The sequence below is a fragment of the Astyanax mexicanus genome, chromosome 7 (assembly GCF_023375975.1).
Source record: "Astyanax mexicanus isolate ESR-SI-001 chromosome 7, AstMex3_surface, whole genome shotgun sequence".
NCBI lineage: Eukaryota > Metazoa > Chordata > Actinopteri > Characiformes > Acestrorhamphidae > Astyanax > Astyanax mexicanus.
Genome location: NC_064414.1, coordinates 10,223,227 through 10,250,565, shown reverse-complemented (window position 1 = coordinate 10,250,565; position 27,339 = coordinate 10,223,227). Strand labels below are relative to the sequence as shown.

Here is a 27,339-nt window from a genome sequence, read left to right as displayed (position 1 = left end):
TCATGTCCTTTGTTTTAGAATGTGATGTTCAATGTTCAACATGCCCATACAGGTGTAGTCTGGTGTCCATATACTTCTGGCCATGTGGTGTATTTAACAGTTCTGTAACTTTCCTTTTTCCAGTTTCCTGAGTATGAAAACTCGATATATTGTATTTATACTGTGGGATGAAGCTGCTGGTCTGTGTTGAATGCGGTAATAATAATAAAACACTACAGTTTATTTCGCTGCTTTAGCGAAAACACAGGCACATGATCAGCCGGTCATGTGATTCTTTCCCCTGCTCCCTCACAAGAGATGTGCTGATTGGTTGTGGGGCTGCCCTGGTCCGCCCATAAGCTGGAGTCGGGCGCTGATTGGACACGGTGCGTGTTGCACCGCCCCTTTAGGTCTGTATTAAAACACAACGGTGTGTTTTCGCCTGGTGCAATTCCACGAGACGACCAGCGTACAGGTAGGAAAATAACGGTAAAGAGTTATTATTAACTGTATGTATATTTAAATACAGCAGATTACCCGCGTGCTATAATTATTATAGGTTCTATATACATATATTTCTGTGTTTATGTTTTGTGCTTATGCTTATGTGTTATGTTACCGGTGTGTTCCATTGAACACACAGCAGCTCCAGTTTCCAGCAGCCCTGCCCTCATTTTAGCAACCATTAAACGTCTTGATTATTTTACGTTTAATTGACTCTAAATGTAACTAGCTAAAGTAACGTTATACGTTTGTAACGTATAATAGCTAGTTATTTTTCATGTCAACTGAGTTAACCTACGTTTACTTAGCTAGGTTAGCTAAGTTTGTCAGCTAGCTACCCTAGCTGGATGCAGGCTAAACGTTCGCCAGACAATAACAGCAGTGTTGTTTAGCTAACGTTAGCTAGGTTACGAATTGAACTGAAAAAGGCCATAAATTGCAACTGTTTTATTTAGCTGATACATAAAATACTTTAAACAATGATTAACATTCATTACAGTATAAAAACACATTATTTACAGTCGTCCTGGCGTCGTGACTGGGCTTGGTCTCCTTTATCTGGAGGTGGTCTCTCCTCTGTTTTACTGAGATACCTAACTAACTTAGCTAACTAACTAAAGCTCTGGTTCAGTATGTGTTGGCTGATTTTTTTTTTTTAAATAGTGTAACATAAACAAGAGAATCAGTATTAAAGCAAAACACTAAACCAACAAATAAACAATAAGCAACACAACTATTCAATCAATTCTATTCAAGTCAGACTTTTTAAGGTGTAGGAAACATTATAATAGTTCTATTATGGTGTGCTGTGTGTTGTGTAAATGCTGCAGTTTACTACAGACAATGGCTTTAGAAATTGTCATTTTTGTATCCATTTTTAAAGCTCAGTTTATTTCCATTGCTACAGATCAGCTTTAAATTGTTAACCAATGACTCGTTTCCTAAACAGCATAATATAGTTAAGGACTTGAGAAACACATAAGAAAAGATAAGGGTAGAGAAAGAAAGAAAAAAACAAACAAACATAAAAACCCCCTTAACCCCCTTGCTATACTCCATCGATCTTGAACTTCTGCCTCTTTATTTAATAAACATATTATATAAGCACATTCCTTTGTTCAAAGAAAAGAGAAAATGTAAAAGGTGCATAAAAAAATGTAAATGACAAATGTAAATCATGGCATAATATTAGACATTAAAATAGTTTCCAAACTGGGTAGTTATTAGCTAACTATTCCACAGAATCTATATTGCCTATTTAATTCAAGCAGGTAGCCACATACTATAACATCTCCCACTACAGCCAGCGAAATTTTATTGATGATAATCTTTTTCTAAAATCAAAAACTGCATAATGTTATTTACACAATTTTTAAAAGTAGGAGGATTTTTCTCTTTCCACTTAAGTGATATAAGCTGTATTGCCACTAATGTGGCAGAAGCCACCAACTTTGAGCCAGATTTCCCCAGATAAACGTTTTAAGGATCAATGCAAATATTGCTGCTATATGCTAGATTGCTGAAGGCTAGATTGGCTGCTCAGACACTCCTGAATAAAGTCAAAGACAGAATTTTAAATATACATTTATAATGCATTTAAACCATTCTGTTTAAAGTTAAGTTCAGTGGATTTTGTACAATTTCAGGTTATTTAATTGTGTAACTACAAAATTAGCTAGAGAATCAGTAATAAAGCAAAACACTAAACTAACAAACAAAAAGCAACTGAACTATCTATCCTAGCTAACACGAAACAAGCCCTGACTAAGGGTTCATAATAGTCTCTAGTTTCATGAAGTCACAGATGGGCCTTCAATACCCCAAATTATTGTTTAAAGCTATAGTTAATACATCAACGATGAGCTTCACACTGCTTTACAGCCCTTTTCTTTTACTAATCAAACATATCACCTATATTATAGTTTTACAACTCATTAATTACAGTAATCTTCATATATTAATGTCCATTTCCTGCATTGCTAGATCCTAAACCAGATTTTCCAGTCTGTTGTTGTATTTCTGAACCCGAGCTTGCCAACTTGTTTATAATGATCACACCCTTCATTCATGTGGTTTAATGTAGTTTTAACACAGTCAAAGTGTCACTGCATAAGTGGCAAAAATAGTCTGTTTTGAATGTATTACTTTTGTTTAATCAGGAGAATAGCTCCACCCACTGAGGTTACACTGTATTACCGAAAGTATTTGTTTGTCTCTCAAAATCAATGATCTCAGGTCCCAAACACTTCCAAGGCCACATGTGTATAAAACCAAACAGCTAGGTTTGCAGACTTGCTTCTACAAACATTAGTGAAACAATGGGCCGTGATTTCCAGCGTGGTGCCGTGATAGGATGCAGTATCTGTGCAATATGTCCAGTCGTGAAATTTCGTCACTACTAATATTCCATAGCCAACTGTCGGTGATATTATAGCAAAGTGGAAGCAAATAGTGCGCAGAAGTCACCAATTCTTTTTTTAGAGTCAATCACTACAGAGAAACTTCATGTGGCTTCAGATTAGTTCAAGAGCAGTAGAGCATAGAGAGCTTTATGGAATGGAGAGTTCTCATGGTCGAGCAGCTCCACCCAAGCCTCGCATCAGCAAACAAAATGCAGGCAAGTGTGTACTTTTGGCAATACAGTGTATGAGTGTTTCAGTGTTTAAACTGAGAGTCTGGCTCCAGTCATAGAGAACATATCTGTATATAGAGAACATAAATATACATATATCAATATTAAAACACAAAGGGAGAAGAAGTTTGTTGAGGTTGTGACATAATAAATTATGTTTATTTTTGTTTTTGTGCTTTTGACCACACAAATAATAAATAAAATAGGAATAAAATGGGTACATATGGAATGTGGCCCTTTAATATTCAGCTTGTATTTTTTATGAATAATATAGCTGCACCATAGCAAGTATATGCCATCTAGTGATATCTAGTCTAGTTTAGGTTTGGCTGCAGGTTGTGGATGAATGTAGCCAATACAGCCAGTAACAGTTGGTTTAATCCTAAAATATATAAGCTTTATTTATTATGGTAACAACCCTCTTCGCTGTCAGTGTCGTAATCATCACTGACCCACTACTGCATCCACTCTGCTCTGTGTTTTTCCAGCACCATATAAACTGTGGGTTATTGACCAGCCCTTGCTATCAACTAGCAGGAGCATCTGTTGAACTCCAGTTGAAAGCACAATACATAAAACAGGCAGTAAACAGGCAGTAAATGGCTATAAATAAATATGTATAAATATTGTATATGTTTGCATATGCTTATTGAATTGTTTGTGTTTTGCACTCTGTCTGCTTCAGTTCTCAGGGAAGGTGTAGTCTGTAGAGATGGAGTGGCGCTCAGTAGCAGTGTTGGCGCTGTGTGTGGTGTGTGTGATTGGATTCCCTGCAGAACTGACAGAGGAAGGGAAGAACTGGGCCGTGATCGTGGCCGGATCCAATGGATGGTACAACTACCGGCACCAGGTCAGGACCAGATACCTCACCAATATTAGTAGTAACATAGCATCACATAATATCAATATAATTAATTATACATTATCAGTCAAACGTTTTAAAATGACTTTATTACTGCACTTCATTTTTTCTCTTCACTGCTGAAACTGAGACTTAGAGTCTAATGTTAAGCGGAGCTTAAAGGTGTTGTTGCCATGTGGGTCAGCCAGACCACATCCTATAGCAGTTTTCTCCAGTTTCTAAGAGTCTTTAGAAGGTGTAGGAAACAGTATTCACTGCTCTCTGGCTTCATCTGTATTTTTTTCTAAGAAAAATGTGTATACTTTTAGTAGTTACAGAGTTCTGTGTATCTGTAATTTTCTAGTTATTATGATGAAAGTGTGAATGTGCTGTGTGTAAGTGTGTAAATTCTGCAGTAAACTGTGCAGTAACACAATCTGTTCCAGCACTACTTTACTACAGACAAAGACTTTGTACATTGACATTTTTTAATCAATTTTAAAAGCCCAGTTTATTCCCTTTGCTATATACCAGCTGTAAATTGATACCCAATGATTTGTTTCCTTAAAAGCACCCCCCTCTTTACAGTATATATTTTTAATATCCTTTTTTATGCTTATTTTAGTGTATTATTTAAGTTCAGTGGATTTCGTACCATGTCAGGTTATTTACTGGACCTAAAGAGCTTAAATGGCAAAAACAACTGGAAAAATTAATGTGTTCTAAAACCTTTCACTGACAGTGGATAACATCAACATATTAGTATAATCAATATTTTACTACAGTTTTTTCCGATCCTGCGACGTGATTAGAGGTATTCTATAAGTGCCGTTATCAGCCGGTAATGCACTGTAATCTAAGCTCTCCATGTGTTACTTCGCCACATACAGGTAACCTAGCAACCATGCAGCGTTTACAAGCCAAACAGCGCAGCTACAAGCAGAGGAGCAATGGAACTATTAACTATTAACCCACGTAGTGTTTATAACCAAACAGACTGTATTTTCTCAACCTCTTTGACGCAAAAATCTTTTTAAAAACGTTGATAATGGAACTGTGGTATAATCGCAATAATACACTTGAGGTTCATGCTATAACGTGTAATATTGGCACTAATTAGCATTTTTTATTTTTTATTCACATTTTATTGCACTCCCTCTCGTGTATTATTGCTTAAATATGTCAAGATAATCCATAAACATCATTAACTGAAATATGCCATTAATATCTTAATTTGCAAACTGTCACTCATCAATTATATCCCACCAATAATGGTTTCTGTCATTTAACAACACATAACTAAAATACATCAGGCTTAAGGTAACTAATATATAACTAATAGCTAGAGTTAACAGTGTTTATTTTTAAGTGTGTCTGAACTGAAACAGAAAATATGTGGAAAGTTCAAACTCCACTGCCTTAGATTCAGTCTTTTGCTGTGATCTTAATCTGATTCTTTACATTTTTGCTGTTTTGATCATTGTTTTTTTTCTGCTACAGAAAATGCAATATATTATCAAAAGTATCTACTCACCCACCCAAATCATTGAGCTCAGGTTCCAGTCACTTCCATGACCACAGGTGCATAAAACCAAGCAGTAATATAAAGTAATGCAGACTGCTTCTACTAACACTAGTGAAAAAATGGGGCACTCTCAGGAGCTCAGTGAATTCCAGCGTGATACTGTGATATGATGCAGCACCTGTACAATAAGTCCAGTTTTGAAAATTTATCACTACCAAATATTCCGCAGCCAACTGTCAGTGATATTATAACACCGTGAAAGCGAATAGGAACGACAGTAATTTACTCTGTCAGTGTAAAATTGTGGTCATTGAATGCTAAGGAGCATAGTGCACAGAGGAACTAACTTTCTGCAGAGTCACTACATCACTACACACCTCCAAACTTCATGTGGCTTCAGATCAGCTCAAGAACAGTAGAGTGTAGAGAGATTCATGTAAAGGGTTTCCATGGCTGAGTAGCTCCATCAAAGCCTCACATCTCCAAACACATTGCAGGCAACTGGATATTTTTTGCAATACAGTGAACATCAAATGGAAATGTAATTACCTGTCCTTTTACATAAATCTTGTTTAGATTGGGTAAGAGCCTTTAAGAGCCAAGTGTTTAAATAGGAAAAAGCAGTTTGGAGCAGTCAAGGCATTCTGCGCATTACTGACGCCACAGCTCTTATCAAAGCGGAATGTTTAAACACTGGGAGTGACCTCTGTGAACAGAGTACAGTTAGAACAGTGACTTTAACTGAGTCTGACCTCACAAACAATATTAATGTATTATTACTGTACGTTTTAGTTCATGTGCACTCTGTTAGTTACATGTAATATATTGATTTAGTGTTTATCATACTGTATATACAGTCCCTTAAGAGACTTATTTTATTCTTTAGTCAACATTAGTGCTTTTTTGTACATCCACTGAGTGGTATGACCTGTATTAAACTCATGTTTTGTTTTTTGTTTTTTTGGTTGTTTTTAGGCTGATGCTTGTCACGCATATCAAATTCTTCATAAGAATGGAATCCCTGATGAGCAGATTGTGGTGATGATGTATGATGACCTCGCTCAAAATGAGGAGTGAGTACAGTAACTTAAGCTACACCCCCCCCCCCCCAAATACACAGACACACTATGCTCACATTTAATTAACAGTACTAACAACAGAATTTTTTAATTCATTATTAATTGAAACCATCTAAGACATTATTAAGCATTACTAAATGAAAGGATCTCAGTGAATTATTATTTCAGAGTATTTACTTTAGTTTGTAAAGCATTAGAAAGTTGTAATGCTGAAAAATATTTTTGTAGTATCAGTTATTTATTAGTTGAGACATTACTTAACAATTTAGTAATGTTTTGTACTGTGATAAGTACCCAAAATGGCTCAAAAGTGTTACCCATAATCATAATGGGCAGTGCTAGCCACAATGGGAATATTATCTAAAACAATTAGCAATTATTGTTCCCTCCAAGCGTGTTGAGCTTTAGTTTTATTGTGTTTTTAACAGAATGAAAAGATATCTTGCAGCTGCATGTGTATCTAAGGAAGATTGTTCAGATGGCATTTTATGAACATGCAGTTTCAGATAGTGAAGAGATGTAGGGTAACTATGTTGGGAAATAAGGGAAAATCATCCAGAAAATCTTCAGGAATTTTTACTTATTTGTTATTTATGTTTCTCACTGACAGACAAACAAATGTGTACACGCACACACACACATAAAACCACACACACACATACTCTCTCTGCAGCTGAGCAGCAGAAGTCACAAGGGTTTAATTTAAGCTCCTCAGACCTGCTGTAGTGCCAGGCTGAGTGGACCTCAGTGCTTTTACAAACAAATTAAGCACCCAGAGAAACTGGTATAACATCATTCATAAAGCTGTGCCCTTACTTTATCATGAGTTTTATTTGCTTAGCCACATCTCTGTAGTAACAGAAAGATCTCTGTAATGGTTGAGGAAGCATAAAATAATAACATTCAGTTACACACAAAACCCCGTATTCATGTATTATTCATAACGTAGTAACTTCTGAATGATTTAGTAACAGTTTAGCACATTTTGTGCAGTTCCGCAGGGTTCAGTTTAAGGGTTTGTGAAACTAATGCTAGTTTTGGTGTTAGTGTTATAAGTTATGAGTTGTGAGGGTTCCCACTGGTCCTTAAAAAGTCTTAAAATGTCTTGATAATTAAGGTCTTAAATTTACTGTAAATTTGCCGTAGGTATTCATTTTTTAGATGGTGTGTTTAACACCAGTGGGAAGGCACATACTAACATAACTAGCAGCAAGTTACTGGGGAGAGAACTTAGGTTAGCGTAGCGCTAGCTAACATTAGCGGAGAGCTAGCTAACGTTAATGGGAGAGAACTAAGGTTAGCAGAGTTAACATTAGCGGCGAGCTAGCTAACATACTAACATTAGCGGCGAGTTAGCCTACATTACTGGAAAGAGAACTAAAGTTAGCTGAGTTAACATTAGCGGTGAGCTAGCTAACATTCTAACGTTAATGGCGAGTTAGCCTACATTACTGGGGAGAGAACTAAGGTTAGCAGAGTTAACATCAGAGACGAGCTAGCTAAAGTTGCCGGGGAGATAACTAAGGTTAGCTTAGAGCTAGCTAGCATTAGCAGAAAGCTAGCTAACATTAACGGGGAAAACTAAGGTTAGCGGAGTTAACATTAGTGATGAGCTAGCTAACATACTAGCGTTACCGGTGAGTTAGATACGTTACCGAGGACCATACTGGGGTTAGTGGAGCTAGCTAACATGAGTGGTGAGCTAGCAAACCTGCTAACATTCTGCATCACAATGGAACAAAATTGATAAAGAAAATTAATAATAAATGGTAAATGTTAATAATAAATTATTATTTACTTAAGAAGTTATGACTACACTTTTGGGCCCTAAATTATATTTATTGAGGTCTTAAAAAGGTCTTAAAATGCATTAAATTTGCCTTTTAAAATGAGGCAAAAACTCTGAAAACAGTAAAGTTCTGGCCTACCCACTGGATATAAGCTTTAAGGTTTAGAGGGATAAATTACACAGAATGAGGTCTTGAGGTTCTTTCCATAAGAAGTGTTGTTTGTAACTGTTTATGCTGTGTTATCATGCTCCTCTTCGACCTGTCTGTGTGTGTGATGTCAGACTGTGTTTTCCTTGCTCTGATTTTCTGTAAAGACCTGGTTAAAGAGGTCAGTCTGGAGGCGTAACGTTAGATCTGCATGCTCTTTTATTGTTTTACAAGAAGCAGCCTGAGTTTATATGATCTATGTCTGCTCATCTGAGCGTTGTGTGTGAGTCATGTTGTTAATAATTAAGCTGAGATTCAGAGCTGCATTTTTTTCTAATTGCTCTTATTGCTGCTGTTCCTACACGTCTAAATATGTTACACCAGAGGTTCTTTGCATTTTATACTGGGTGACCTCCTTTCTAGGATTCAAAATACTTTGCACAAAGCACGTCAGTGAGGAATAATTGACAGACAGTGTGGATCTGAGGTGATTTTATTGTAATGTTTGTTGTCTATCACTACAGACATTAATCACTGCAGCTGAAGTTTCACTTTCAAATGATGGAAAACATCACACTAAAACGTCAACTCGTTCTGAGGCTGAAAACTTATAGCCATTTCACATACTCGCTCACATTTAATACTGATTGATCCTGTAAGGTTGGGGTTGAATGTAGTTGTAATATGATTTTAGTTACAGTTATTATTTTTATGTGAATGAATGGTCCTCATAAGAAACTAAAACCAACATGTGTGTGTTTCAGGAACCCTACTCCAGGAATTGTCATCAACAGGCCGAACGGGACAGATGTTTATAAGGGGGTGGTAAAGGACTACACTGGTGATGTAAGTCTTACTGCAGTAATAATTATAAGAATCACTCCAGCATATTTACAATGTATGGGATCACTTTATCTAAAGTAACACAGTGTTTCCTGGTGTTTTGCTGATGTAGGGCGTGACCCCCCAGAACTTCCTGGCTGTGCTGAAGGGCGATGCGGCCAGTGTGAAAGGAGGATCTGGAAAAGTGCTGAAAAGGCAAGTAAAAGTACTGCATCTTTCGAAGAATCAGTTCTTACAGGTTGTTAGCTTATATACTGGTCACATCTACCAGAACATAAATACACACATTATGGGCTATTACTTAGGGCTGAACAATAAATATATATATTTTTTATTTATTGAAATCGTAATTTGAATTAGCCAATAGCTTGCAAGTGTGTATGTAAAGAATTAGCTTGCTCTTCCGGAGACGCGGTGCAGCGTTGCAGCACGTGTGCCATGACGGCACTGTGTTTGTAGTCTGTAGAGTGCTGGGGATTGTAGTCTTTGGGCTCATAGTCACTCCCATGCTCAGCAGGAATGACGGGAGGCACAGAATGGAAATGTTTTCTGTAAAAAAAAAAAAAAAAAAAAGTTTTTAATTTTATTTGATAGATATGTTAACCACTAATGCAGGTTTTGGGTTTACTTGATTAAAAATAATCATATTTACTGTATTTACTTTTAATAATTTGTTTGCGGTTTATCTGCATGCACAAAAATGCTGCACTTTAGATTTTTTGGTGTTTTTTTGTTGTTACATTACTTTATATGCTTATATTGTTACATTACTCATGTTGTTTATGTTGATCAATTGTAGATGTTGATGGATGATTTTCTTTTGTTTCTGGTGTGTGAAACAGCTATATTTATACTTTATAAAGCTTTAATATATAATTTACTACAGTAGTATATTCTTATTTTTTTTTTTCATGTTGTCACATTGCCAAGAATATCGCTCACATAAGAATACCCAGAAACCTAGTCCATTTAAGACCATATTGCCCATACTTATAATTTTGTTCCCCCAGTTTAGTCAGCATATCTACACACTGTACTCTAGTTCACTGTATGCAAATCACACATTAACTGAAGCTCCTTGTACTGAACATTTAAACTGGTACTGTTTTCTCTTCATGCTTTGCTGATGATGCTCGTTTTATTATTACACACAAACAGTCATACTATGATCTTGGAAAGACTTACTTACATATTTACTATAGTTTTAGTTGTTTGGTAGTACTGTATAAGTCTGTTTTGGTATAATAAATTAAATTTGAATGGAATTGAATTGTAAAATTAAACAGGAAATCTTATATGTTGCTTTGCAGCTCTAGAGTTTCCAGTAAACCCTTTCTGTCTGTCTGTTTTCTTTGTTGTGTTTTTCTTTGATGTGACTGAACTTGTTTCTTCATCTTGTTTTCCTCTCCTTTCTCTTCCTGTTTGGCAGCGGCCCGAACGATCATGTGTTCGTGTACTTCACTGATCACGGCGCTCCTGGACTCCTGGCCTTCCCTGATGATGATGTAAGCACTTTTCTCTTCCTGAGGGTCCATTCATTTGTGTACTGTTTGTAAAATATTCTATTTATTTATTTTCAGAATTTTATTAAACAGGTCACATACACAGTCATGCACAGGATAGCTGCTGGCTCATATTGTATATAAACTGTATATAATATAGACCAGGAATTAAAAATATATAAATTAATATAAATAAACTCTATACACACAATAAGAAAAATTAAATGCACTATATGATGAAATATTTCTGGAAATTAGCTAATTGTGGTGTATTAATTGTTTGTTTAAACTCTCCAAAAATTATTTTAATTAATTAAAGGAGCATTCCCTGAGATTTTTAGTTTTTTATTGAATTTAGAAGTATTTCTGATTTGGAAGGCAACAAAGTTCTCTAATTAGTGGTATCGGTGTCCTTGCACAACAATCCCTGTATCGTGAAATATATTCATTTTAAAAACCGAGTGGTCTGGTAGGTTTATTGGATTTGAATGCTTTCTACATTTTGACAGTATTTTATACAACAACAAAACAATATACTCAAAAAAAGAATTTCACACAAAAATTGTTTGCATTAACCTGCATTAAAAATACTCTTCCTAATGCTTTCTGCAATTACACATTCTCACCAGAGAGGTCTCTAAATCCCCAAATCCTCTTAACTGACGGACTGATGCTTTAAGTTAAAAATAATACAATAATGGGCTGCTAGTCAGTCAGCTGCTTGCTTTTGTGCAGTGTGTGCACCTGCTGTACAAATACTGGTCGTTATTAGTTTGTCTAAATCAGTTTTTATGATGCAGACTTTCTGACCCACAGGAGACTATTATAATTATATAATATAAGTATCACCGAACCCTTGTGTGAAGCGTTTTTGAAATAAAGCACTCTGTAGTTGTTCAGAGCTCATTTGTGGTGCAGAAAAGCTGGAAGTGGAAACAGTTCTACAGTGAGTCAGACTGAAGTTTCCTCCACAGGTTCTGCACCTCTGTGGCTGAAACAATTTGCATTCTGTTAAAAATATGAAGCATAGTGACATCAGCTAATATGAATGAGGAAATGGGATTTTTCCACATAGTAAGAAGCTTTTTTTTTAAAGCCAAGAAATAGTTTGAATTGTAAATGCATTATTTGCACTGTAAAAAAATAGAATGTAAAATCACAATAAATAACTAGTATAAATAACACAGCATCACCAACCACAGGATTACTATCATGTAGCTGTGATCAGAGGTATTGCAATACAGCAAGCTCCTGTAACATGAAAATTAAAATACTCCCATTATGCAAATGAATTCAGCAGGAAATATGTACTTTTTAAGGGGAATTACACAAAACACCAAGAACACAAGACATCTAGAAAACTCAAAACATTAATCAACTGTTTTGGTATGATTTACAGTGAAATGGTGTTCAGGAGGGTCTGTGATCCGAGTTTTAAAGTTCAGTAAATGTTTTTACCCAATCAGCAGGATGAAATTCACAGTAAAATGCTGAATACAGTATTTTACTTAATTATTAATGAAAATTGTAAAATCCTGATTTTTTTTACAGTCTGAATATCAGTTATCAGTTAATTAGTGTTATTTTAGCTTTTTATGAACTTTATATTAGTGTCTTTATTACAGTCACTGTTGTGCAAAAGTCTTTTAATCAACAAAATAACAAATTTAACAGAGATAAGCCTTCTTAACTTTCAGTGGACATCAGGGCATGCACAAACACACTGCACAACCACATTCCCACGCAGCTACACTAGCCCTCATTTCCTCAGTTAAAGCTTCCTCGTGTTTGATGACTAAGCTCCTTTTATTTGAATCACCACATTAATGCATTCACATTTTAAAAACATCAAGACTTCCCTTAGATCATATTATAATATATAAAAGGCTGTATTCTGCCAGACACAGCACATACTACACCAACAAAAATACAGAGACACACCAGCTTTTACATTTACATTTTTATTTTAATCATAACTAATCACAGAATATCATTGTGATTATTAATTTTTTTTTTAACGAGAGTGATTCCACTAATATAAATACAATGTAATAAATGTTTTCAGTCTAACATGTATTCTTTTATTTACATTTAAATGCTCATTATTGAAAGCTTAGTCGTATAAAGAGGAAAAGGTGCAATTAATAGCAATTTAATTACAGAATTCTGTCATGTCCTTGCCCTGTTCCCTGTCTGTAATGTTTTACTGATTTTAATCTATGCACACTAATATTATATAATAGAAATATATGTGTATCATGTCTACTGTATTTTTTATGTGCACTATATGGTGTGTGTGTGTGTGTGTGTGTGTGTGTGTGTGTGTGTACACAGCGTATATAAATCATAACTTAAAGATCATATATTTATATTTATTTATTCCAGTGTGATTAAATAAAGCATACATTAATATATGAAGATTATTTATTATGTGTGAGTTAGTGTATGTTTTAAGGTATTAAAGGTTTTAAGGAAATTATTTGTATTCATCTTTAGCAAAAACCAAGACAGATATTAATATAATGTTAAAAGTTTAAACCCCGTCATATACAGTAAGTATAAAACAAAAAATCCCAGCTGGTGATATTATGGCTGTACCAGCTTTAGGGACCTTTATGAGTCAGGTGACTGAAACTCACAGGATCTGAGTCAGCGAGTGATTGTCAGTGTCGTGTGATTTAGTAAATGATGAACTTACTCACTCCTGACTAAATGGGGATGTGTTGATCTTTCACTTCTTCATTTGCTGTTTTTTAAATAGGTCTCAGCACAAATTCTACTTTCTTCTCTCCTCAGCTTATGGTCAACGACCTGATGGACGCCATTCAGTACATGCACAAGAACCAGAAGTACAAGAAGGTGCAGTTTTTTTTTGTTTCTTTCTTTTTATATACACTATTACTACCACAAACCTTCTCACACAGCAACTGTTCTGTGGTTGGACATTTAGAGTCTTATTAATATACATTCACTCTAATGAGAGACTGTAGCCCCACCTATATGTTTATTACAATACCTACCTTTAGACTGTAATTATTGTACACTGCCTGGCCAGAAAAAAAAGTCGCCACTTGGATTTTACAAGGTAAATGATCTGGAGTTGCTGCAGTTGGTCTGCAGGTTTAGGTTCAGCAACAGTATGTGCTAAAAGAATGAGGTCAGCTGACTACCTGAACATACTGAATATAGACCAGGTTATTCCATCAATGGATTTTATTTTTCCCTGATGACACGGCCATATTCCAAGAGGACAATACCAGGATTCATGGGGCTGGAATTGTGAAAGAGTTTAGGGTTCAGGGAGCATGAGATCATCATTTTCACACATGCATTGGCCACCAGACCTTAACCTCATTGAGAATATTTGCAATGTTCTGGAGAAGGCTTTGAGCAGTGGTCAGACTCTTCCATCATCAATGCTGCTGCAAGATCTTGGTGAAAAATTAATGCAACACAGGATTTAAATAAATCTTGTGACATTGCTGAAGCTTATTGAAACAATGCCACAGTGAGTGCATGGTCAATCAAAGCTAAAGGTGGTCCAACCAAATATTAGTGTGTGACCTTTTTTATTCACTCTAATAAGAGACTGTAGCTCCTCCTCATCAGTGTATATCACAATACCTACATTTAGAGTGTTATTAGTATGTATTCACCCTAATGGGAGACTGTAGCTCCCCCTACTCAGTGTATATTACAATACCTACATTTGGGGGCACATTTGGTAGACACTGGTGGGCAGAGCCTGGATGAATTAGTAATACATTACATCATTTTAGTCAGTGGGGACAAAATTTCTACAGTATGTAATTTCCTGTTCATCTCCAGAATTGTGTTAGTACAAAAATAACATTACAGCTATTACAGCAGCAGACGTTTTGCATTACTGTAATCTGCTGTTACAGATGGTGTTCTACATTGAGGCGTGTGAGTCTGGCTCTATGATGAAGCCCCTGCCTGTGGACATTGATGGTGAGTTTTCCCCTCTGTTTATGAAAATGTCACAAAACACACAAACATGTTTACTTTTGTAAGAAGTACTGGTAACACTTTACAGTAAGGGTGCATTAATTAACATTCCTTAGGATATTATTAATCATTAAAGTGTTTTAACTAATTTCTCATCTGATTATTATTTCCAGCATTCTTAAGCATTCAATTTGTAGTGCTTAATAATGTCACAACTAGTGTCAATTAGGGGTGTGCCATATCATATTGTACACGATAATATCGCCAGAAGTTTTTAATATCGTGAACGATATTTTACCCTGAAATATCGTGCCATATCACCCACCCCTAATTATCACATCAGGGTGCTACTTTTTTGCTGTTTTTAGCAAAAGAAAAATTCCCACTGTTCTTATTTCCCATAATATATCTACTAGAAAAAGATTCTGTCCAGTATCATTAAGTTTTTTTATTTAATACTGGATATATGGAGATATGTAGAGCGCATTATTAGTGCCATGACATTCTGGATCATTGACTTCTGTTACAAATCTGATACATTTCTTGTATTTTTTAATATCTCAGTTATGGGTGTGCCATATCAAATCGTATGCAGTAAGAAAATGTAATATTCATTTTGGTGCAGTAGTGTATTCTTGAAATAATTTTTTAAATACAGTATTTCGTCATATTGTCAATAGTATCGTTATCGCGATAATACCATGAAATATCGTGATATTATTTTAGGGCCATATCGCCCACCCCTAGTGTCAATTAATATTTAGTTTCAATATTACTTAACCGTTTAACAATAGAGGTGGGGTTTACAGGGCATCTTACGTTATGATAGTAACACAATACATTGCCGACGATAACAGAATCAGAATATGATATTCTCTGATATCACGGCATCTGCGTTACTGAAGAGGATAAAATACTTAAAAATAACCCAATACCAGGAAATTAAATAAAGAATTGAATTGAATAAACAGTATTCATCACCACAGGTTTACCCCATTTATTTGATTAGCGCCACCATGTGGAGTAATGAAGGAGTAACTTTTTAGTAAGTCATATTGGGGCGAGTCTTAGTTTAGAGTTTAGAGTGCAGATAATTCAATAAAAATATTAATATTTAATTCCACATATCAATAATGTATTGCAAATAAAAACAATATCAACATTTCTTCCATCCAATATTTAACTATGTTTATTACGGTCATAAATACTGTTATTTGTGACCCTTATTGTGAAGTGTTACTGAAAGACTGATAGCTGCTGAAAGAGCGTACAGCCATAAAGGAGCATAATGATTTTTTTTTAGGCCCTGATCTTTCGCTGTGGCGTGTCTTGTTTTTGTGTGTTTAATGCTGATGGTTCACTTTTCCTGCTTATTGCGGTAAGGTCAGCATCTCTGGGCACAATACCAAAAAGAGAGAGAGTCAAATTCATGTCCTGCTGACACACACGTGCACACACACTTACAAGCACACACACACACAGACTATGTGAACAAATGAGTTAGGATTTTTATTTTATTTTACATTATGTAGTGTGTCCCCTTTGCAGTTCTAACAGCAGGTGTGGAGCTCTGCAGTTATTGATCAGTTATTGGTATCAGTGTTGGTTGGACACTTTTCTGCACTATGCTCCTCAGCACTCAGTGACCCCGCTTTCACTGTTTAAAGTTCACAGTTGTGTTTATCACAGTGTCCATGGTACATTAGGAACATAGTATGCAATACTTGTAGGTCATTTCTATTCTGTTGTATCTCCCAGCACAAATCTGGTCTCATTTGGTACAAACCAGACAAGCCTATTCTGATTAAACACAGCCTGTGAGAGAACAGTGGAACAGTACGTACAGAACAATAGGAACTGAAAGGCGCTGATCATTGAGCAACAGCTTCATAAATGTCAGAATTATTTGGGAATGTTGAAATCTTCATACATTACACCAGATCTAACTCATGCGTAAGAATGTGTTCTATTATAGTATAGCCAGTTATGAAACTGTAGGCCTTATAACTCTTAAAAAAAAAACTCTGGAAGTCATTGTTTTTTTTTAATAAAATGGATAGCATAATCATTAAATCATAATTGTATTTATATAAATTTTACATCCTGTAATTTTAATTTTCTTATGTTGCATTTCAGGAATGAATACATCATAATTCATAGTTCAGTACTGAGCCATATGTAAAATAATGCAATATTTATTGAGTGTTTAACTCAATAAATAGCCAGGATTTTTGTCAGTTTTATGCATGACATTACACCCCTAAATCTTGAGGATTCCTATTCAAGCATTACGTAAAAAAAAGCTTTCGTGTTTGATAAGGAACATTACTGAGAAGTGTAGTTGTAATAGAAAATATATTAAAAAAAATATTTAAGTAAATCTGCTAATGTCAAAATATAGTGAATAAAATAAAAAATTTGGCTCTTTTCTGAACTTAATTTAAAATCAGTATTTTCCTGAATACAAATCAAACAGTTCATGTCCTCTAAACCTTTAGTTTGTTATGTTTGTCTATTTTTTAGATCTATTTTCAAACCTGCAGAATTTGGATTTGATTCCTGTTACTGATCTGGAATCATTAAGTGAAGTAAAGAGTGAACAGGCATAGTCTCCAAGTGTCCTGTAGGAGATTTCAAAGCCCTCCAATATTCAGGATGTAAATAAGTTATTTTACTGCAGAAAAACAGGGTTTTGTATCACCTACACCTGTAGCCTGTATACAGGACAAGACATTTTAAGGGTCTTTTTGTATATTCAAATTGCAATATATCTTCTAAAACCAAAGGCTTTAACATTATGTCTGTCCACCCTTTACAGTTTCAACTTTTTGTAAATGGTTTTAAGGTTTAGGAGTGTGTTTATGGGACGTTTTTCACTGTTCTTGCAGAAGCGCATTTGTGAGGTCAGGCATGGATGTTGGACAAGAAGGCCTGACTGACAGTCTCTTCACTAATTCAAAGATGTTCTATCAGGTTGAGATCAGGACTTGCTCATCCGTGTCTATATGGACCTTGCTTTATGCTCTGGTCATGTTGGAACAGGAAAGGGCCGTCCCCAAATTGTTCCCACAAAGTTGGAAGCATGAAATTGTCCTGAATCTCTTTGGTATACTAAAGCATTAAGAAACTTGGGGGCAGGGCCCAATACCATAATCCCCCCTCCACCAAACTTTACATTTGGCACAATACAATCAGACAAGTTATCCTGGCAACCGCCAAACTCAAAGATTATTTGATGTTTGATGATTATTTGGTGGCATCTCTAATGAGAACAGTTTTTAAAAATACAAGAAAAAAATTCCTTTTGTACTAGGCAGCAAAAAAGTATGATCCTTAAAATTGTTTGACATTGTGTATGATATTATACACCCAGCGATGTGACAATAAAATAATATATTGTGCAGACCTAATGTGTATGTAACATTATCTCCTCTGTAATTCTCAGTTTATGCCACGACTGCTGCAAACCCTCACGAGTCCTCTTACGCCTGTTACTATGATGAGAAGAGAGACACCTATCTGGGAGACTGGTACAGTGTTAACTGGATGGAGGATTCTGATGTGGTGAGAATTTACCCCAGAAAAGACATTTTAGAGTCTGATTGGTGTATATTTATTTGTTTAGACAATCCAGAGATACAAGCTAATGTATATTATATGTTACAGTAGTTCAGCAGGCCTGCAAAGGTAGTTTAGTGCATGTTAATAGATAAGTGTGTTGTACACTGTCTATTAGTACAGCTTATTATCAGTTCATCATAGTGAAACATTCATAGTGCCATTAGCTACATTAGCTTGTAGCTCCAGTGTTAAGTAAAATAAGCTCAGCTAATTGGCTGCATTTAGAGAACATAAGGAGACAAATTATTATTATTATTATTTTTTTTACAAGCCATTGCTATATTTGTTTTCGTACATTCTGTTATGTATTTGATCAACAGTGTTCTCTGACCTCTTGACTCTCTGTGTTTGTGTTTTTGTTTGTGTCCTATAGGAGGATCTGACTAAAGAGACGCTGGCTAAGCAGTTCAAAATCGTTAAAAATCACACCAGCACCAGCCACGTCATGCAGTATGGAAACAAGGTAAAACATACTTATCTGTTAGAGTTTTTTGCTGATGTGGATCATTGTTCGCAATGTTTATTTTTTAATGGAGTTTCATTCTTAAATAATAGGCTTATGATTCGTCCATGAGTCTTCCAGATTTTGTTTATTCAAACAACTATGAATTAGAGGGCTCTGAGTGGTCCAGTAGACTAAGGTGCTTCCACTATGATCAGTAGATTGTTGGCTTTAATCCTGGTCATGCAGCTTGCCATTAGCTGCCAGAGCCCTGAAAGAGCACAGTTGGCCTTGCTTTCTCTGGGTGGGTAGATGGCGCTCTCTCCCTACATCACTCCAAAAGGTGATGTCGATCAGCACAAGGCGGCATATGTGAACTGATGTATCAGAACCGAGTCGCTGTTCTTTCCCCCGAGTGCGCTGTAATGCTACTCCGCAATGCTGCATCAGCCGCAGTTCAAAAAAGAGGCATCACTAGTGATAGGGGAGTGCAGCTGAGTGAGCGGAATAATCGGCATAGCTAATTTGGGGAGAAAAACAGGATAAAAAAACACAACAACAGAATTGTAAAAAAAATGTAATAAAAGTAAATAAAAATTGAATGCTCTACTTACTAAAAACATGTGAGCTTAAAGTCAGCCTTGGGCTCTTGACAGTTTATGGGGCGGGCCGGGGCGGGCTCGAACAGGGGTAGGGTCGGACGTATTTTTTTGGGCCCGGTCTAATCTCTATTATAAACACAATGAATAGAACAAAGGCTGCAATGGTGTGCAAATTTAATTACAGTATAATAATACATAATATAATACAGTATAATAATAGCATTTATGCATATTTATTTACAGCATTCTGTCAAAACGTTTAAACTGGTGCAGTATGTAATATTCCCTGAGGTTATGAGCTCCAGGACAGGCAATACCAGGGACATCAGACGAGAAAAGGATGCTTGTGTGTATTTTAGGACACAACCGAAAAAAGAATATACCTTCACACACAGCTCGGATCTCTGTTGCCATTATTAATAAACTTGTTCTAAATATTGTATTAGAATTAAAATACACCACACTAATACGTTTATAAAAAAACGGAAGATAAATGTTTATACAAAAATGTGAATGCAAATATAATAACTGTACTGTGCACATACTTTTTAGGTTTCATTTATTGTTTACTTTATGTTTGAATTTTAATTCAGCTTGATATTTGTTTGTGTGTGTGTGTGTTTGTGTGTGTGTGTTAGACTCTGGCTCATATGAAGGTGATCGAGTTCCAGGGTAACGCTCTGGGCGGAGCTCCAGTTGCTGCACCCATGTCATTGCCCCCGATTAAGGAGCACAGTCTTACACCCAGCCCAGATGTCTATCTGTCCGTCCTGAAGAGGAAGCTCATGAAAACCAACGACATCAACCTCGCCAGGGGATATGCAATGGAGATCAACGCCCACCTGAAGGTCCGGGAGATTTCCACTAAAGCTTTTTAGCTTTAGGGTGAATAAAGATGATTTAGACATGCAGTTTAAAATAAATGAGCACCAAACATGATTTGATTGTGCTTGTGTGTGTGTGTGCGCGTTTGCAGGTGCGTAAGCTGCTGGCAGACACCATGCGTCAGCTGGTTGGGAGAGTGGTGGAGGATGAGCAGGAGCTCCAGAACATTTTGGACGAGCGCCAGGAGGTCACCCAACATGAGTGTTACAGAGACGCCCTCACACACTTCAAAACACACTGCTTTAACTGGCACAACCAGCAGGTACACACACAAACCTACACACACATTCTCAACATCCTGGTTTAAGACCATTTTGTGAAATTGTACTGAATCTGAACGTGTGTGTGTGTTAAAGTATGAGTACGCTCTGAGGCATCTCTACGTGTTGGTCAATCTGTGTGAGAGAGGATACCCAGCGCAGAGGTAATAACACTCACAATCACAATATCACTCCATCCCCCATCACTCTATAAACTTATTATCCTATCACTCCATCCCCCTATCACTACATTAACTCATCACACTATCACTCTATCCCCTATCACTCTATAAACGTATTACCCTATCACTCAATCACCCTATCACTCCTAAATCCATTACACTATCACTCTATTACCCCATCACTGCTAAACCCACAACTCCATTGCTCCATAAAATGATTACACTATCACTCTATTATTCTATCACTCCTAAACCCATGACCCTATCACTCCTAAACCCATGACCCTATCACTCCATAAACTTATCACACTATCACTCCAGTACCCTATCACTGTTAAACCCATTACCCCATCACTCCATTACCCCATCACTGTTAAACCCATTACCCCATCACTCCATTACCCCATCACTCCATTACCCCATCACTGCTAAACCCATTACACTATCACGCCATGAGTTTATCAGTCCATAAGCCTATAACACATCACCCTTAAACCCCTTACACTATCACCCCTTTATTCTCACTCAATCATTATATTTGTGGAATATCCATAAGGTAGAAAAACACTGTATTCCTTTATAACTCCTGCCACTCAATCGCTGCTTCACTCTTCTTTTTTTTGGTTTAATAAATATCTTTCTTTCTCCTTTTTTAGGATTTTGGCAGCTGTGGATAATGTGTGCTACTTCCGACAGTAAAGGCTTCCACACACACACACACACACACACACACACACACACACACACACATTCTCTGAGTGGAGCTGGCCACTGTGACCTCGTCTGGTGGACTCTTACTGGATGATTTTGCTTTTTGCACAAAGGAATCTGATCTGAGAATTTATGTCTACTCACAATCACACTCTTCACACTATTTTCACTTTTTGATTTTTTTTTTATTGAGCCGTTTGTTTTAAGGAGAATTGGAGAATTGCACTATTTTAAAATGATGTTTTTGTTCTTTTACTTTGAAATGTGACTGTTTTGCTGCTTTGCAATTTTTAAATTGACAAATTAGTGGGTTAAACATTCAGTGACCTTAAAAACTGACCAGATACTGACAAAAAAATGACATTAGACGCTAAAGTAGCTGTTGGAGAATTAGGCCTGCTGGGTTAGTCATACTGACCCACTGCACACTTTTAACCAATTTCATTTAATCTGCTGCCTGATGCTGATTTTAGTCACTTTACTGCTCACAAAAAAAAAGAGTTTAGTAGTGACACCTAGTGGCTCCTAGCAACTCTGCCGCTCTGCATACAGTACAGTCTGTATGTGTCCGATTCAGATGTGTAGAGCTGTTCTACATTAATACACTGTTTTACATGATGAACTGTGCTGAACATGTAACTGAGGTGAAACACCACACATGTGAATCAGTTGAATTCAGAATGCAGAATTTTTATTTCAGGCTTATTTTAGTGCATAAGGACGAGATGTTTTATCTTCCTAGCTTTTCTAAATTAAGTGACCTTACGAGGCTCCAGGCTGAGGAGGAAATGTAGCGGCTGTGGGGTTTTATTGTTTTACTTGTTTTAAATCTCTTATTGGATCGCGGCTTTGTTTCTGTGGATGTGTGGAGCTCCGTTTTGGTCACTTTTGGGTCAAACTTTGTTCATGACAAATGTAAACTGACACTGCAGAAGCCAGAAATTTGCCTTTATTAATAGTAAGTGTTCTACTGAATCAGCAGGGTAATGTGATGGAAACAGTCTAAACCTTCAGCTGATGTATGCATGTTAGAGCTGTAGTTTATAACTGCAGTGTATTACACTTAAACTGCTGTGTGTTAAAAAGAACTTCATAAGTGATATTAGTCATTATTCAGTATATGCTACACACTATGTCTCGGGCCTGTTCAGAGTGAGTGCAGTGAGTGAGTAACAGGAACAACAGGCCCTAAACCAAAGCAGACTGGTGATGTTCTACTGTCTGTTTAGCTGTGAGACTGATTAAAGAGTTATGTCTGAAAATAACTGTCTGAATTTATGTGAGTTTTTTTTTTTTATTGTGTGATCAGTATAATTCAAAGGCATTAAAAGTATTTACATTCATTACTCTGTTAGTAGAAGTATAGATAGGTTTAAAAAAACTTCTTTAGAAGTTGAAGTATTAACTCAAGCTTTTTACCTTTTAAGTAAAAGTGTAAAGGTACTAGTTTCAAAACTACTTAAAGTATAAAAGTAAAAGTTATGTAGGAGAAAAAAGCCTGTAGTGCACTACCCCCTCCCCAAAACACATTTTACTAAAAGCCTTAAAGACTATAATGTTATATTAAAATGTTAATGTCGAAAAAATTTGGGATGCACATTGCTCTATAGCGCCACCATCACTATATAGCCAACTGTGGTCATTGAATTGTTGAATTATTGACAAATAAATTAATTACCATTCATTAAAATGCTGCGACTCTAGAAGTGTTGTGTGTGCACTGATACTGAAGCAACTCAGTCATTTTCTTCATCTGGTGTGTCTGATCCATCACTGTATCCTAAACACCTCCTGTAAAACACATACATACATTTATTACATAGTGTGTAACAGCACATACAGTTTTCACAGTCTTACACACACACACACACACACACATTTATAAACACTGGAGTTTGTGTGATCCCTCAATGCAACCCCACAAACTGTGTAAAGTTCATGAACCTAAGCCTGAGGGTGTGTGTGTGTGTGTGTGTGTGTTTGTGTACACGCACCTGTACACACTGCTCTGTGCAGTAAGGCAGTGGTTGAGTTCGCCCAGTTGTCTGTTGGTGTTAATCTGAATCTGCAGCTCCGTCTGCAGCTCTCTTACACACTCTTCTAACAAAGACACCGTCTCCTGAGGAAGAGTGCATTTATCACCATCACTTAAAATCACTATCATAACAATGTACCAATCATCTTCAACACAGTAAATAACAAAACACATTACATCATTACTACTGCCATCATCACAGTAAATAACACAAATACATCATTATCATTAAATCATTACTACTGCCACCATCACACTTCAGTTACCATCCCTCATCAGCACAATTTCAATTATTATCACAGTACATAATTACTACCTCTATTATAACAAATACCATCAATATCACTATATGCATAAGTATCACTACTACAACCATCACAGTATATAACACAATTACATCACTATCATTAAATCATTGCTGCTGACACCACCGAATTTGTATTTGCAAGTCTTATCAGAACAGTTACGATTAGTATCATGCATTACTACTCCCACTAAATGATCCACACTTACAATCAATTAATTACAATCAATCATTTTTAACAATTACATCATAACCACCACCACCATTAAATTTTTTACAATACTCATTATCACAATTTCCACAGCTAGCATCGGTATTACATCAATACCACTTCCACATCACAATTATTATCATCAGCCTTACATCACATATTATCATCAGCATTACATTCGTAAATTTCCTTCGGGATAAATAAAGTATCTATCTATCTATCTATCTATCTATCTATCTATCTATCCATCCATCCATCCATCCATCCATCCATCCATCCATCCATCCATCCATCCATCCATCCATCCATCCATCCATCCATCCATCCATCCATCCATCCATCCATCCATCCATCCATCCATCCATCCATCCATCCATCCATCCATCCACTGTCAACATCAGATACCATTACAATCACTATTACTTCATCACCATTTTTTTATCCCGTTTTTAATCCATTTTTTTCCCCCATTAGCTATGCCAATTATCCCACCCACCCAGCTACTCAGCTGTATATCCCCTTATAACAAGTGATGCCCCAACACCAGTCAGCCAATGCTTCTTTTCGAACTGAGTTACCGAGTAGCATTACAGTGCGCTTGGAGGCTCACAGACGCCTTATTCTGATGGACGTCACCCTTGGAGTGATGTGGGGAGAGAGCGATATCTACCCACCCAGAGAGAACAAGGCCAGTTGGGCTCTCCCAGGGCTCCAGCAGCTGATGGCAAGCTGCATAACTGGGATTCAAATCAGCCTAATCCTAGTGGCAGCACCTTAGTCCATGGACCACTCAGATCACCATTTTTAAACAAATATTACATCTGACTACAATCACAATTAGCATCTCAATCACCACCATTATTATTATTACAGCACTATCACTGCTTTTAAATTAACCAAAACTAGCATAATTATTATGAATATTACCACCATTACCACATAACAACTATCACATTATAATTATCAGCGCCATCATAATAACAATCCATATCATTAGTTACTTTTACCACCAATATATTTATTATATCGTCACCATTACCTCATATTATTATTCTGCTATTATTTTGACAATCGCCAGGAATATTACCATCATATCATCAGAATAATCATTACTATCATCACCATCTCTCTCTCTCTCTCTGCTGACCTGGTGCTGTGCTGCTCTCCCTCTCCTCTCCTGCTCCATGAGGTCGATCCTCTGTTGAAGTTGTTCACTCTCCAGCTTCATTCTCCTGCTCTCCTCTCTCAGAGGCTCCACATGTTTCTTCAGGTCCTGCCCCAGCTCCCGGCTCTTCCTCAGAGTGTCCTCACTCGCCTGCTTCCTCCTCAGCAGGGCCAGCAGCCGCGGCTCGTACCTGCAGCACAGCACCAACCACCCTGACCTCGTTCAGACTGAACTTTACTGACTTACAGGAACATTTATCTGTTCACATGGACAATTCAACACAGACACGAACAGTCACCATCATTACCACCCAATGTGCTCTCCACTGAGGGTGGAAATGCCTTTTGTGACATGAAAATAACATTAGGGCTGGACAACAATTTGACACTGACATTTATTGCCCCAGAAAATATTTTAATATCAATAATATAATTTAAAACCACATTTCCATGGATTTTAATATCACGGAAATCACGAGCGCATTACTGAGTAACGTACAGACAATATACACATATCATATCAAACAACAATTAATTCAGCTCGGAAACGGTTAGCATCTAAGCCTCCTGTTATGTTAGCGGATGTTAGCTAGCATTGAGCGGAAACCTGCATGCCGGTATTCTGAGCCCAGTAACAAAGAACTTGAGTAAACTATAAACATAATGAACATAACATATCTAACAGGAGAACCCAAAGGCGTAGGAGCGGGTTTGATATTGGTGGGGACACATCTCCTAGTATGAATTAAGGCCCATCCTATAGTGTCTTAGAACAACATTTGTGGAATTACTTTTAATCACAAATGAACCATTTTTTTCTGTACTTCTGTTTATTATTATTTAAATCCAACTAAAGGTGACTTTACAACCTAAACATGTTCCTCCACATGTATATATTTCATCAGTAAATCCATTCCTCAATAAAGTATGCAAAACATGAATTATTGAAAAAAAAAAGAAGTCATATATGTTTCCTAAGGGGCCTACACTGTTAATACTCTTTCTGTGGTATCATTTTTTGCGGGGGGACAAAAGTACGGTGGCCGAGAAAGCCCAGCGCAGTGCAAATTGAAAAGCGCTGCAAAAGCACAAAACACATCCATCAAAATTACAACACAGGCGCAGCAAATAGAAAAACGCGCTGCAAAAAGAAAAACGCGCTGCAAATACAACCACAACACAACGGAAGTGAGTCACAACACAACAGAATTTTCCCGGGGGACCTTAAAAGACAGGAGGAAAAGGTGAACAAAACACAATGAAAACTGAGCACAGGGGAAACACAGGGAAACTGGGCAAGGATGTGACAAGATCATATTACTTTCACAAACTATTACAAACTTTTTTTAATTAGGACTTTGCTTAGTATACTTTTGATTAAAACGTGGTAATATGTTTAAAAATCTAAAATCTAAAGCATTTTAATCAGGGCTGGTATATTTTATAATTACAGAGGAACGTATTTCAGCTATTCATATATAAAATACGGTTTTACAGTGTAGTTACTCTTTAAGACACATCTGAGCAGACTAGAATCTCCTGAAAATAACCTCTGCCATGTGTGGCTATATCCTATAAACGTTCTGCAATTTTAGACTTAATAAAGCTACATCAAACTACATAACAAATTGGTCTAGGGTTTTAAGAGTTACACAGTATACAGCACAAAGGGCAGAACACCACAGCATTTTGTAGGCTGGCAGTGCCAGTGTGTGATGGTGTACACCGCACCTTTTATATCGCTTATATCGATTTCAGAATTATATTGCATGGGCCGAATTAAATAATATATTGAGATATACATTTTGGTCATATCGTCCAGCACTAATTAGCGTCTACGTCCTTTTTCTGCATGTAATCCTAATTCTCACCACTTGTCTAGACTCTTCATGCTGGCCCGGGTGTAGTGCGAGAGGTCAGCTGAGGCCCGGCGGCAGTGGGAGAGGTCACTGGCGGCTCGTGGGCGGTGCTGACCCTGCAGACGCTGCCTGAGGGCGGTCAGCCTGCTCTGCTGCTCCTCACGCATCTGCGCTAACTCCTGCAGCCGCTGCAGCACCTCACACTGCAGCTCCTCCTGCACACACACACACATACACACACACATACATACA

The 27,339-nt window shown here is 36.8% G+C and overlaps 2 protein-coding genes across 3 annotated transcripts; one reads left to right on the top strand and one right to left on the bottom strand.

Annotated features, from left to right (window-relative positions):
- The first annotated feature begins 371 nt into the window (after positions 1 to 371).
- lgmn (legumain) lies at positions 372 to 22,779 on the top strand. 2 transcript variants are annotated; one of them, XM_022685031.2, is made up of 14 exons: positions 372 to 454; positions 3,801 to 3,965; positions 6,457 to 6,554; positions 9,262 to 9,343; positions 9,453 to 9,535; positions 10,770 to 10,845; positions 13,639 to 13,701; positions 14,748 to 14,814; positions 18,257 to 18,375; positions 18,806 to 18,895; positions 20,115 to 20,324; positions 20,453 to 20,623; positions 20,718 to 20,785; positions 21,460 to 22,779. In XM_022685031.2, the coding sequence occupies exons 2-14, from the start codon at positions 3,828 to 3,830 to the stop codon at positions 21,500 to 21,502; spliced, it is 1,308 nt and encodes a 435-aa protein (XP_022540752.2). In that variant the 5' UTR covers positions 372 to 454; positions 3,801 to 3,827; the 3' UTR covers positions 21,503 to 22,779. The 2 variants fall into 2 exon arrangements, with proteins under 2 accessions (XP_022540752.2, XP_049337036.1); XM_049481079.1 differs by having other exon boundaries at positions 397 to 468.
- Positions 21,685 to 27,339, bottom strand: LOC103046148 (syncoilin). The gene is made up of 4 exons (XM_049481082.1): positions 27,100 to 27,339; positions 25,212 to 25,419; positions 23,509 to 23,633; positions 21,685 to 23,305 (listed from the first exon to the last, which is right to left on the bottom strand). The coding sequence occupies exons 1-4, from the start codon at positions 27,330 to 27,332 to the stop codon at positions 23,251 to 23,253; spliced, it is 621 nt and encodes a 206-aa protein (XP_049337039.1). The 5' UTR covers positions 27,333 to 27,339; the 3' UTR covers positions 21,685 to 23,250.

What these genes read in the sequence shown, in the direction of transcription:
- lgmn (XM_022685031.2), top strand. Translation starts at nt 3,828, where the DNA reads ATGGAGTGGCGCTCAGTAGCAGTGTTGGCGCTGTGTGTGGTGTGTGTG. An exon ending in CCTGCCTGTGGACATTGATG is followed by an intron (nt 14,815 to 18,256) that starts GTGAGTTTTCCC and finishes TGTAATTCTCAG; the next exon opens with TTTATGCCACGACTGCTGCA. An exon ending in TTAACTGGCACAACCAGCAG is followed by an intron (nt 20,624 to 20,717) that starts GTACACACACAA and finishes TGTGTGTTAAAG; the next exon opens with TATGAGTACGCTCTGAGGCA.
- LOC103046148 (XM_049481082.1), bottom strand. Translation starts at nt 27,332, where the DNA reads ATGTGTGTGTGTATGTGTGTGTGTGTGCAGGAGGAGCTGCAGTGTGAG. An exon ending in ATGAAGAGTCTAGACAAGTG is followed by an intron (nt 25,420 to 27,099) that starts GTGAGAATTAGG and finishes GCTGTGCTGCAG; the next exon opens with GTACGAGCCGCGGCTGCTGG. An exon ending in GCACAGAGCAGTGTGTACAG is followed by an intron (nt 23,306 to 23,508) that starts GTGCGTGTACAC and finishes TGTGTTTTACAG; the next exon opens with GAGGTGTTTAGGATACAGTG.